This window comes from Aptenodytes patagonicus, chromosome 2, assembly GCF_965638725.1.
Source record: "Aptenodytes patagonicus chromosome 2, bAptPat1.pri.cur, whole genome shotgun sequence".
Taxonomy (NCBI): domain Eukaryota; kingdom Metazoa; phylum Chordata; class Aves; order Sphenisciformes; family Spheniscidae; genus Aptenodytes; species Aptenodytes patagonicus.
The window spans coordinates 119,107,761-119,120,902 of NC_134950.1; the positions used below are offsets into that span (position 1 = coordinate 119,107,761).

The following is a 13,142-nucleotide window of genomic DNA, read 5'->3' on the forward strand; positions in this document are numbered from 1 at the left end:
CACAGGGGAACTTACCTGGTTCTCTTTCAGAGTTATTTGTCCCTGTTCCTTGCAGCCGATGAATGTCCTGATACACCTGTAAATCTTCTCATCATGTTGCACTCTTTGAACGAAGTTAGCAGGAAAAAATCCAGTTCTGTCATCAATTTTCCCCTGTGGAGAAAACATATTGATAGAAAAAGGTTGTTAACACTAGTAGCTTTAATACAAGTTCAATATTGAAAATAACGTATTTTTCCCTTTGGAAAGGAAACAGATAGATATAAAATAATTAGCACATACTTTCCACCAGTCTTCATTGGAGTCTTCCAGAAGAGTGATCATATCCCCTGGCCTGTAATTAGAAAAGAGATAGTAGTTAAGATGACTCTTAATTGTTATGCTGCATTAGCTTCCACAATTACCTTCTAATAGGAAGGCGGTCCTTCCTTGGTCATTTTATCTGAGCATTCGCTGCAGGTAGACTCAATGAGGCAGCAAGGTTTTATTCAATCATACACGGTAATGTAGAAAGAGAGTGTCTGTATATTGGGGCTAGATCTTTATTTTGAAACAACATCTGTGAACTGGAATTTTTCCTTCCTGTTTAATAAGAAACTGTTTAAAATACAGTCCCTATTTGTTACAGGCATTATCTTGTTACTTCAAGACATTTCACATTGTTGGGACACACCACTTTATCATCTGTGTTTTCAAGCTGTGATTGCAGAAGGAAGGCAGCAGGAAAATAGTTCTATTTAACTGACAAAGGCAATTAATCAGCAGGGATATAATTCTGCTCAGGAATGTCTTTTTGATTTGAATGGGACATATTTACCTTTACAATGTGTGGTGCAAGGTTGTAATTGTTAAGTATCAGCATCCAGCTGACTAGTTCCAAAGCAGAGCTAGGAGAATAATTTGGCTGGAAATGCTAATAGTGAAATGTGTTGAGCTGATTTTGTGCAGGTAGTTGAACAGTTATTTGACCTCCTTCCCCCCATTGGTGGCACTTCATCAACGTTCTTGTGTAATTACAGTAGCGCTGCATTGTAGAAAGTAAGTGGCAGCCCATTTCCAAACGGATTAACCTCAGAAAGCACTGTCTGCTTGATAAGAGGCATTTTTTTCATCTTAATGAAATTAATGGTTGACCCCTTCAGCTTTCCTTGCATTCCTTGTTAGGCTCACTGAATTGTTGAGGTATCAGCACAAGAGCTTTGAAACACGTCTGGAGCATGTGATGGATAATGGGTTCAATCCAATGGGCTCTGTCAGAGCACGCATAGAAGCTGTGGACCTGTCTAGGATGCAGCTGGAGGTGGGGGTGGTGCTGGGCCTCTTTGGTCCACTTGCCCAGTGGTTATCATTGCTGCTGACAACTGGAGAAACAGGCGTTTAGTCTTCTAACACTGCATGATCTGAACCAGAGTTTTCCAGCTTTCACAAAAAGGCACTTTCAATAGGGCAACAGGGTAGGATTTTCCTCAAGCCCTCCTCAGGAAGCTGTTCCAATGTCTTTGGAATAATTAAATGTTGCTGAGGTGAGAAAGAAAGCTAGAGAAAAAGGACAACTTGGTATCCCAGTGGTAAAAGATTTCTTCCATGGAAAAGGACATCTGAGTCCCTTATTCCAGTTAATATTTAATATAAAACACTTAAAGTGGTTTTGAGGGAGCCCATCTTGCCACTTCAAAGTTAATAGGCTGTAACACCATTGGAGCCCTTACACTGCAAGGAAGAACTCTTTCAACGAGAAGCATTTAGAGTATCCTCCAAATACACTTCAGCCTGATCGTTAGAAAAATAACTTAGAAAATATAAATTTATTTGGCTGTCAGAGAAAGATGGCACCTGAACCTACAGTCTTTCCATGTCAGTGGTCTGAGCGCTGAGATTTTTGGATGTGAGACCTGCAGATTTTGCTTTCTGATATTTTTTAGCACAGGGCTAACATAGATGTCTCTAATCTCCAAAAAGGATTCAAAATAGAAGTCCTAGCTGGACCTATGTTACTCTTGCTTCCTGGACTTAGGCTGCTAATCCCTGAAAGGGGGCAGCTTGCTTGGTGTTCACTACTGGTTGAAATCACTCTCAGGTCTCATCTTTTTCTTCTGTAAATCACAACCCTGGATAAATTGTCTGCTCTACATCAGTGCTCTAGATTTCAGTAGGTGGCAAGATAGGCCACCTGAAGTGGCCAGGCAACCACTGATGATCATTGTAGGTCCCTTCTAAATACTCTATTCTATTCTATTCTAATCATAGCAGTGTCTGAAACTTGGGGTTGCCTGTCTCCAGGACTCTCTACTTATTGTAAAATAAGGTCGTCTGTTAGAACAAGCATATTACTGGAATGTCCTACTTTACTTACGCCAGAGCTTTGGAAAACCTGACTGGCTGCTCCCGCTGTTGAGGAAGAAATCAAGGTTGTGGCAAGTACTAATTGCTGCTGAAATCAGGGCTGGCACTTCTCCGCTGCAGTAATCTGCCACCCATTACATCCCCTCAGAGGTGAGCTGAGATCTCCAGAAATCTCCCCTAACTCTTCTTCCCAGCTCAGCTCCTTCTCCTGCTACTTGCCTTCATTATGTTAGGGCTGATCAGTGTCCAGCTGGTCCCTGACTTGGGTTCCCAGGACAGTGCTTGTCAGTCTTGACAACATTGCTATGCTAAAATCTCCAGCAACTCAACTATGTTAAGTGAAAATTCATGCAACTGAGCTGAATCCTGCCTGACTCTGCAGTGACCAAACGACATTACTAGCTATTTGGCATCCCTTATGAAACAGTGTTAACCCATGTATTACTGAATTTCCGGCCATGGGACAAACAACGTTGCTGTAGCTGAGTAACACTAGCCTAAAACCTGGCTGGTGTCTCTGGAAAGACCCTGTTAGTCATGACAGTCCAGGTTGCAGACCACAGGTTGCTTTTTCCCCTAATATGAGGGACAGGAGAATTTTGGAGAATGATGTGTTTTCTGGATTGCTATGTCTTGGTGAGGATGGTAGTCCAGTGCAGGCTTGTCTGAGCAGTGTTCCTCTTCATGGAACAAACACGCAAGCTGGAATATACCCCTAAAGGAGCAGGATGCAAAGTGGAATCCCTCAAGCAGAATAGTGGCAAGTTGCACTAAAGGTCACCATATCCTGTGGTTACTTCCTGAAGAGCTGACATTCCTAAAGTAATGATCAGGAAATGCCAGCAAAGCAGAATGATAGGGAAGCTTATAATTTCTGCTTTACATCCCACCTATTAGTTCCAGAGTGATGAGAAGGCACAGCTGGGAACAGGAAAAAGGCTTTCAGTGAAGGAGATGCTGATGAGAGGGGCATTTCTCTGGCAATTCCCTAAATTCTGTGGCATGTGCGTGATTATTTTGATGTAGAGGATGCCTTGATGAGAGCTGGCACATTTCATGACAAGAGCTCTAGCAAGACCATGCAAAATGTGAGTAGCATGAGTCAAATTAATTGCACTAAAAGAAAAGATGTCCTTTCACTTCAGTGGGCTTGGATTAGACCTTGCAGTGCTAGCAACCGATGCAGAACTGAGGAAGGAAGTGTTAAAAATTATAATTAACAAGGTTATTTTGCAAAGATCAGAATGGATCTTTCTCATGTGAAAACACTGTCATCCAGCAGCTGGACACTGTTTTCTTTTCTCAGACGTAATCTGAATGTGAGGGAAAATCAAACAGGACAGGTAAAATGTTCATCATTAGCGTGAGAGCTGGTGAGGAATTCCTAGTTGAAAACATCTGGTTGAAAAACCAAAGCAACTGAAAACTGAATATTTTCTAGCTGAAAGCCATCTTGCTCCTAAAGTGACATGTGTTTTTGAAACTTTTTATCTATTGTCCTTGCCAAAAAAGTTGGTCACCAGCTTTTATCTATGAGAATGTCTTTGTATCTACAAGTGGCTACCTCTATAAAAACTGTTTAGTACAAATGTCAGAATGAACCCTCCCTCCCTTGAAGTCATATACAGCCATATGAGCCTCAGTTTGCATGGGTCAAATCAACAAATAACTATTTTTGGGCTTTACCTCATCTCCAAGTCTTCATTTTCTTGTGGTACAAATTTGTACAAGGCAACATAGGTGTTCATTTGTAGCGTGCTTTTATAAAATGGTCCCTTTAAGAAAAAAGAGAAAGAGAAAATGTAAATATCTGTCCTGTACAGGAATTTGGTTCACTTTGTTAGAGACTGAGGAACCAGCACCTGATCTTCCAAGAAATGAGCTGGAATCATCTCATTGCTTTCACGCCTTGGAGGACTATGGCCCAGATACACTGCAAGCCACTAAGGCAGTAACTATCTTCATTTAGAGATAAATTGAACCCCAAGATCAAATTCCAGGCTTCCAAAGAACACAAGCTGGAATATGCACAAGTTGGTCTTTTGGCTGACATCTTAAAAATGAGTCTGCCTTTTGCTCTCTCTTAATGTGTGACTTTTACGAGCCCAGTAGTGTATTACTGTCATTATATAAAGTGTCTATTATACAGTCCTTGTTACGGATGGAGCTAGATTTGTACAGTGCACAGGTCCAAAAAACAGGGTGGGAAAATCACTTTCTTAAACAGAAAGCTTCTTGCACTGGGCTTCCCACAGAGAAGACTGGCTACTCTCTCTCCTCCCTTTCTCCACTGGTAATCTGGAGAAAAAAAAGCACCTAAAACAAACCCCAAATAATTTTCCAAATCAAATCTGTGATTTCTATGTTACTGCAGTTCTGTTGTAATGACATGGCCTCCCCACTGGAACTTTTGTGTTCACAATATCAATTTGTAATAAACAGAAGAACATAAAAGGGACCATAATGGGTAAACCAAAGAGCCATCCAGTCCTGTATATTGCTTCCAACTGTGGCCAGTGGCCCAGAAATGGTAAAAGAACATGACAGTCAGATATTGATGCTTCTCCAGAATAGCGCCCCAGCAGACCTACTCAAGGTCCTCAGCTATCCATAAAAACAAGCCTTTTATATGACTTCACATTCCCATTGCATTCTCACAAAATTTATGCCCATACCGGGGAATGTATACTTTTTGGTTCTTCTCCAAAGTGTTCTGTGCCATTTTCGGAGTATGTAAACACTGAAATAAAGAAAACACATGACATTTTAGGAGTAGTTTAAGACTCTTCACCTCAACAGGATCACTTTTATTTTGTTAATCTCTTCCCTTTCCCCCTTAATTTCTTTGATCCCTTGTGCTCTCCTCTGAACCCTTGTGCTCTCCTCTGAACCCTTCTACATGCCCCCCCCCCAGCAAAACCACATATACCACTGGCACATGGCACAAAACAATCTCTGTCCTGAAGAGTTTACAGTCTTAACAAATAAACAATTTTGATCAGATGAATATACAGAAGTACAGCACTGGGAATAGAACCTAGGTTGCCTAATTGCATTACTATTTAAAGTCTAGCAGCCTTTTGCTCACACTGAATGCTGTGTTTTCATGTTTAGGACGAGCATTATTTCCGTTCAAAAGCACCTGCAAAACCTGATGACCATATATGAGCAATATTGCTGGAAGTTTGTATGCAAAACCCCTTCTTCCCCCTCTTCAACCCTCTATTTCTATGTTTGATAGCCGCCTTTGATCTCTCTCTCCAGTAGTCCCTGCCTGGGGGGCACTGGATACGCTGCCTCTCTCTTTGATTTTATAGGAGGTACCTGAATTGCTTTCAAATCAGGATGGGTTATTTGAGACACAGGCCTGTATGTGTGAAAATCTGCTTCTAAGTTACTAAATCAGAAACTCACAGAATAAGACAATGGTCACAGCACCTAATCATAGAATCATAGAATACCAGGTTGGAAAGGACCTCAAGGATCATCTGGTCCAACCTTTCTTGGCAAAAGCACGGTCTAGACAAGCTGGCCCAGCACCCTGCCCAGCTGGAATCTTAAAAGTGTCCAATGTTGGGGAATCCACCACTTCCCTGGGGAGATTATTCCAATGGCTGATTGTTCTCACTGTGAAAAATTTTCCTCTTGTGTCCAGTCGGAATCTCCCCAGGAGTAACTTGTACCCATTACCCCTCGTCTTTTCCATGTGCCTCCTTGTAAAAAGGGAGTTTCTATCTTCTTTGTAGCCACCCTTTAAATACTGGAACACGGTGATAAGGTCTCCCCTAAGCCTTCTTTTCTCAAGGCTGAACAAACCCAGTTCTCTCAGCCTTTCCTCCTATGGCAGGCTTCCCAGTCCTTTGATCATCTTTGTGGCCCTTGTCTGGACCCTCTCCAGCCTGTCCACATCTTTTGCGCGTAGCGGGGATCAAAACTGAACACAGTATTCCAGGTGTGGCCTGACAAGCGCTGAGTAGAGTGGGATAATGACTTCTTTATCCCTGCTGATGATGCCCTTGTTGATGCAACCCAGCATCCTGTTGGCTTTCTTTGCTGCAGCAGCACACTGTTCGCTCGTATTGAGCTTGTTGTCCACCAGGACCTCCAGGTCCCTTTCCACAGAGCTGCTCCCCAGCCGGATAGATCCCAGCCTGTGCTGCACTCCTGGATTATGTTTTCCCAGGTGCAAGACCTTACACTTGTCCTTGTTGAACTTCATAAGGTTCTTGTTAGCCCACTCTTCCAGCCTATTCAGGTCTTCCTGTAGGGTGGCTCTCCCTTCTGAAGTATCCACTTCCCCACTCAGTTTGGTATTATCAGCAAACTTTATCAGGGTACACTTGATCCCATCATCCAGATGACTTAATGAAGATATTAAACAGCTTTGGGCCCAATATCGATCCCTGGGGGACCCCACTTGTGACAGGTTGCCAGTTTGAAAAGGAGCTATTTCCCACCACCCTCTGGGTGCAGCCTGTCAGCCAGTTCCCCACCCACCGCACAGACCACTTGTCTAGACCGTAACGCATCAGTTTCTCTAGGAGGAGGCTGTGGGAAACCGTATCAAAACCCTTGGAGAAATCCAAGTAGACAATGTCCACCACTTGCCCCACATCAACCGAGCAGGTTACTTTGTCATAGGAGGCAATCAGATTTGTCAAGCACGATTTGCCCTTGGTGAATCTGTGCTGGCTTTTCCTAATCACGTGCTTCATTTGACTTGTGACAGCCCCTAGGAGGATTTGTTCCATAACTTTCCCAGGGACTGAAGTAAGACTGATGGGCCTATAATTACCTGGATCCTCCTTTAAGCCCTTCTTGTCGATTTCGCCCTAACGTACCTGATATCTAATCAGTTACCCTCTATTGTAGTTGCTTCATGAGCTGACTGAGCCTGTCCTCAGTTACCTCCCTAGAAAAACCACAGTGGCTTTATTACATTGACTGAATTCCCCCTTCACATTTTAAAGATTGCCTGGTGTTTCTTGTTTCTGGATAAAGTCTGAATATGATTTTAATAGCTGGAGTCTTTGAGCAGCTGGAACCATCAGCATCTTCTCCCACCATTTACCTCTGCAGGTGTTTTGAGCAGAAGCTGGATTTTGTAGTCTCTAACAATTTGGAAATCTCCAAAATGGTAATAAGTAGCACGCTGATTGAGTGCATTTTCTTTTTGTTTCTCTGTGATACAGTTACATGTGTTCAGGGGAAAGAAGGTGCCAGGGAACACTAAACTGCTGAATTTCTTTCCCCCTCTGCTCTTTGACTTGCTCACCCTTTCTTCCATTAACACATATTTCTGTGGCTATTCTACATTGTAAATGACAACCAAACAAAGAGTCTTTGAAGAAGTTTTATGAGTGAAATAGTAAGGTTCCTTGATAGTAGAGAGTTGTACTTAGACACTGAAAAGCTGTAGTGTTCCTGTAACAGAGGAAAGATAGCTAAAACAGCAGCCATAGCATGCATGAGAAAGTTTTTGTACAGTCACACGGATCCACGAGCACACATAAGCACATGTTCTCTGATAAAATGTAAGACAATACTGTAGTCATAAAGTCCAATGTGTGAATGTGAAGGCAGCATGTGAGCTGATACCTGCAGCATTTAACCTGAAAATGCCCCAAGTTGTGTCTAGGTGGTCTGACTGCAGCTGACCTGGGGGCCTCACTGTGCTCCTCACCAAGTCCTGTTGTAGAGGGACTCTGACCCTGCAAACTGTCACGAGTACCAGAGGGAAAACCTAAAAAATAAAATTAATTGCCTGTATCTTCTAGTATAGGGTTGTATGTATATCTGACATCTCTATAAAGGGATGTAAAATGCTGCTGTTATAATCTGGCAGTGTGTAAGTCCTACTCAAATTACTATGCTTTGGTTCTTGTGTCCAGAGGAGAAGTTCTGGTGAACAATGAGTTGGGTAACCAGGAGCATTTTGGGCTTACAGAAAGTCATTCATCAGACAAAGTGGAAGTATTTCAGCCGCACGTTTGGAGTAATTTCTGCTTGGTGACAGAAAACAAAGCCAAGTTACTAATGTACAGCCTCGTGAGCTGTGGAGCTGACCCAGCAGGCGGGGACGGAGCTGGACTGTATCCTTGTGTTTGCCGAGAAGTGCTCACCAAATCTGGGTTTGCGGGGCGGACATCCCATATTTGACTCGAGGGGAAAGTGCTCAAATCCCTGTTGATAACAGGCTCATACGTGTCATTTAAAGTACATTTTTTGGCTTGCGGGACTTCTGTTACAGATGGCAATTCACAGCAGTGAAGGAGTATAACTGGCTTAGAGGAGGATGAAGGGTTGGAAATTAGGTATGCCATCTTATAGTTGTAAACTAGGACGTTTTGTTTCATAGTATGTGTGCCAGGGCCTGAATGAAAGAATCTTCCCTTGAAGTTGTTGTCATAGGAGTCTATAGGAGCGATTACATGGCCACACATGCCGTGGGTCCTTTCACCCTTCTGCAGGCTGTGTCTTTTCTGCTGTTTCCCTTTAAGCAAAGAGTCTCAAACGTACATTTTCCTAAAATCTTATTTGAAGAAGACAGTTTTTAATGGAAAAAAAAAAGAACTGGAATGGACCTGATTCATCAAGGCATTAATGTCGAACCGCCTGCTAAGGAGGCAGTGGACAACTGAGGAAAAAGGAGTGGTGAATCACCCTGTAACAACATTTTGAATTTAGTTTGTTAAATTTTTAATCTCTGTTTAGCTCATGGTCTCTGGATATTACTAGGAGGCACTTGAATCTGAAGGCCATAGAGGTATGTAGTTCATGTCTCCACACAACAGAAATCCATCTATTTTCATATTTGTTTGCCCTAGCAGCAGCAGACAAAAAAAAAAGCAAGGATTTTTACAGTCTGAAAAGGATTTTACCATTTCCATAGCTTGTGCAAACAGTGCGGGCAGTTTATTAAAAATCTACCAAGGGGAAATTTTTGGAGTGACTGATGCATAATTTATACCCTGAGCCTCTGAAGGATGGATTGTAAAAAAGCCAGTGTTGATCAAAGGAATCGTTAATGTGCTGCGCAAGTTATTTGGAGGTTTGACACATGCTGAGTTTTTAAACTAATCTCTTTGAATAAGTTCCTTGAATGCCTCAGTGCATTCAGTGAATGCAGAACTCGGAGAAAAACGTTTCTCTGGGTTTCAGAAATGAAACTACCGATTGACAATGAAATAAAAAGTTATCTGAAAACTCAAACAGAGCCAAATTAGTCTCAGGTGGGCAGGATTAAACAATGTGAAGCAGACTGAATTCTTTATCTTTAACCAGGTCAGGTCAACTAGCACTTGCAAGATAGAGAACCTAAATAAATTGTCAGAAGAAAGTAGATAACATAGGTGGGATGTTCACAAAATGAGAGGGAGGAAATGACTGAACACAGTGAGAAGTGATAGGACCAGGAGGGGAGGAAAGGAATAAGGAGGTAGCAAAAAATGGGAATGGACAGCTGAAGCTGGCATTTCACCTGCATGAATTGCTAGCAGCATGTAAGGAGCACTGGGGGCCTAACAGAAGAAAACTATGCTCACTGTGATTTATTTTTGTAGTCTACATCTCGTGTAAGATTCAGCAAAGCAGCTTCAGTTGCTGTTAGAGAAGTTGCTCTGATGGTTTGGGCCTGAAGTTTTGCTTAGTGCTCCAAAACCCTTTGTACTTATTACTTCCCTCACCATGACTGAATTCAAGAACAGGGTCACAGTCACCATCCCTCAGTGGCTGAGATTTCATTACTAAGCTCTTGATTGGTATGACGGTCTCAAAATCTTATCATATCAATGCTGTAAAAACATTACTCTTGTACTGCAAGCAAACAAAAGAACTGGGCTATTAATATTACTGGGCACATACCATAGTTGTACTGAGAAGCTGCAATTATAATCAGGATTCATTGTGCTGGGTATTTTACAGACATATGGATATTATATGATTCATTTCCTGTCCCAAAGAAATTATGGTATATAGAGACATGTAGACAAGTCAAACATATGGAAAAGAAAGGAAGTATTATTTTTGTTCCACTCTACCAATATGGAACTGAAGCATGTTAAGTGGTTAGTCTACAGTCATGTTCGTGAAGCATAGAAGATCGGGAATGGACCTGAACCTTGTCCAGTGTCAGGTCTGGACACAACAAATTAAGAAAACTATTGGCTTGGATTTCATCTGACTGGCAAAAAGCATTCCCCAAATTCTTGCACCAACTATTTGCCCCATTCACGTCTCACTTTGAAAACCAGAATGCTGCTAAAACATGGACATGCCATAAAAACCCCATCTGAAATAGGTTGTACACGGGCCTATACATCTGAAGATGCTATCCTGGCCTGGCAGCACTCACCACTGTTGCTGCGTTTCCTGCTTATGTCAAGGGTGCCTGCAGAGCTATCGCCTTCCTCAGGAACTTCCACCAGGTCGGCTGTCTGCAGGGACAGAAAGAGCAAATAAGATGGGATATGCCAGAAAAAGTGAGCAATGAGGTGAAATAAGACCACACAAGAGCCTCTGGGGAATGTAGTAGTTGGATGCTATCAGAGCAGAGCAAATCAGCCTAATGGGATTGCAGAAAACATATCTGGTGATGCACAACAAATACCTACTTCACAGGGAGCAGTGAAAGCCCAGGAAGAACTCCAGACCAAGCTTCCAGCCTGAAGTACAAAAAATTTCTGCAGTATAAAGTGAAGTGAAAGATAAGGAACAAAGGATTATGTTAAACAACATGGTTCTCTGTATAAAATAGAAGGGGCTTGGGGGAATTTGTAGATCCTGCAGGTATACTAAATAGCTGTCTACCAAGACTGGACATTAATTGAAACTATTGACTATTAATTTATTAACCCTGAACACATTATTCAGTAAAATAACTGTAACATAAGGGTGATTTTAATTCTGTTAACATGCTGTGAAAGAAGGAGCTGGAATGCGATGGAGCTGGTGAAGTCAGTCTTTAAATATCCGCCCTCACTTTCTTTTTAAACAGTCATCTGGCTGGTATGGTTAGGGAAAAATGAAACCCAAATGTTGTTATTAGAATTACTATGATTTCTTATTTGTATCATATTATTGTCAATTGTGATTAGGGACCCATTGTTCTAGGGTGTAGGAAAACGTGGGATGACATAATCCCAAGCCTCAGAAGTATACTCTGCATAAAGCACCAGATTCCTTGGTTGGGTAGTTGGCTTCTCCATGTATAGTCCAACAGGAAGCAGGAACGGCTCCAAACAGCCCTGTCCGAATCTGACCTTATGGAGCTTCAGTTTCTGAACTCTCCACATGTGACTTCTTTTGGATAAAACGTATTTTATAACCATAAAAAAACAGAAACATTGAACTTGAGTCAGGTGCTCTCTCTAATCTGAAAAACTGTAAATCCTTATATGGTCCTAAGCTTTATTTATTCTTTGTTAACAGGATTTTAAGACACATGGAAGGATTTAACTTAATTATTCCATGACACTCTAGAATTATACTGTACACATAGCTCTGTCCATTGCTTTGCAGACCTTTGCCTGCGTTAGAGGAAGAAAAGCCAAACGAGGAACGTTCACTGCCTTTGTTCAGGGAGCACAAAATCTGAATTGCTTTACAGATTTTTATATGTTTTTTTTCCTTTTACTAATGTTCACAATAAGGCTTTTTTTTTAGAAAGTACTTTGACAATTTTATTTCCCCTATCTAGTACTTTCCTAGCTACTTCTCCATCCAAGAATACTAATGAACAAAGAGATTAAAAGTAGATTTATGCCACAGTTATCTTGTGGTTATCTTGTTTCCCTTGTGATTTTAAGAGCCTTCTACTTTACTGCTCTGTTACGCCCTGTTTTTAGAGTCAGCCTTTCGCAGCATTTCATGCTTGTCTTGCATCTTGCACAAATGGGTCACCCCTGGATGAGAAGGCACTGCAATAGCAATGCTAACACAGAGTCAGTGTAGAGCATATCTAGGGATTTCTAGCTGCTGGGTGGGGAAGGGAAAGACTGGCTTTGTTGAAATAGTAAGTCCCAGCTATTTTTCAGCTCATTGCTATGGCATGTTCCTCAGTCTTCATAGACTAGCTTCGTAATTGCAGATTAGCTTCATATTTTGTGGGGTACCACTGCATATGGGAAGCACAGTGACTGTCTCTTCAGTATATACCTCATCCAAAACCTCCTGAAGTAACCTCAGTTACCTTTAATGATTTTTCAGTCAAAAGCTATATGATAAATGGTCTAATAGAAATTATAGAGGTACAAAGCTGCTTTTGAAAGGAGCTGATCCACAAAAACTAAGAACTGGAATCACATTTACATCACCTCAAGTGACTTTCTGTATAAATGTGGGTTGCAGAAGCACATTTTTGAAGGAAGCAGTAGGTAGTAAATCTGGAGCATATGGCCACTTTTTTTTATGGGAAATGCAGAATCCAGGCTGAAAAATCACAGCGGGTGCGTCCACACTGCTCAGTCATGTTAAAAATATCTTGGCTAGTTCAGAGCAAGAGGGTTATTGCTACTCTGTGCAGAGACATGAACGGCAACCCTGGAAGCTTCATGGCTGTAGAGGCAGAGCACGACTCCTAGGCTAGTCGCCTTTGCTTTTAACTACCTTCAGCAGGAGCAGCTATGCTGCTCTGATCCAGAGCAAGCCCTTTGACAGCTTGGACACCACCTGTGAGGTGCAGTAGGATCCCAGGTGTCACCATGTCCCTGGTGACCCTCGTTTTGTCACATGGCAGAACCCTGAAGAACTCCCCAGCTCCTGGGGCTGGAGCACATCCCAGACGCAAAGCCCCAGTGCTG

At 42.1% G+C, this 13,142-nt stretch overlaps 1 protein-coding gene across 1 annotated transcript in view; it reads right to left on the bottom strand.

The window, feature by feature from the left end:
• Positions 1–13,142, bottom strand: part of STAC (SH3 and cysteine rich domain) — a 76,054-nt gene that overhangs the window by 11,837 nt on the left and 51,075 nt on the right. The window contains exons 6-10 of the mRNA XM_076330887.1: positions 10,697–10,778; positions 5,019–5,083; positions 4,030–4,118; positions 283–334; positions 16–153 (exon numbers count right to left, since the gene is read on the bottom strand). Coding sequence (XP_076187002.1) covers positions 16–153; positions 283–334; positions 4,030–4,118; positions 5,019–5,083; positions 10,697–10,778 — 426 coding nt within the window. The remainder of the gene's footprint in view (positions 1–15; positions 154–282; positions 335–4,029; positions 4,119–5,018; positions 5,084–10,696; positions 10,779–13,142) is intronic.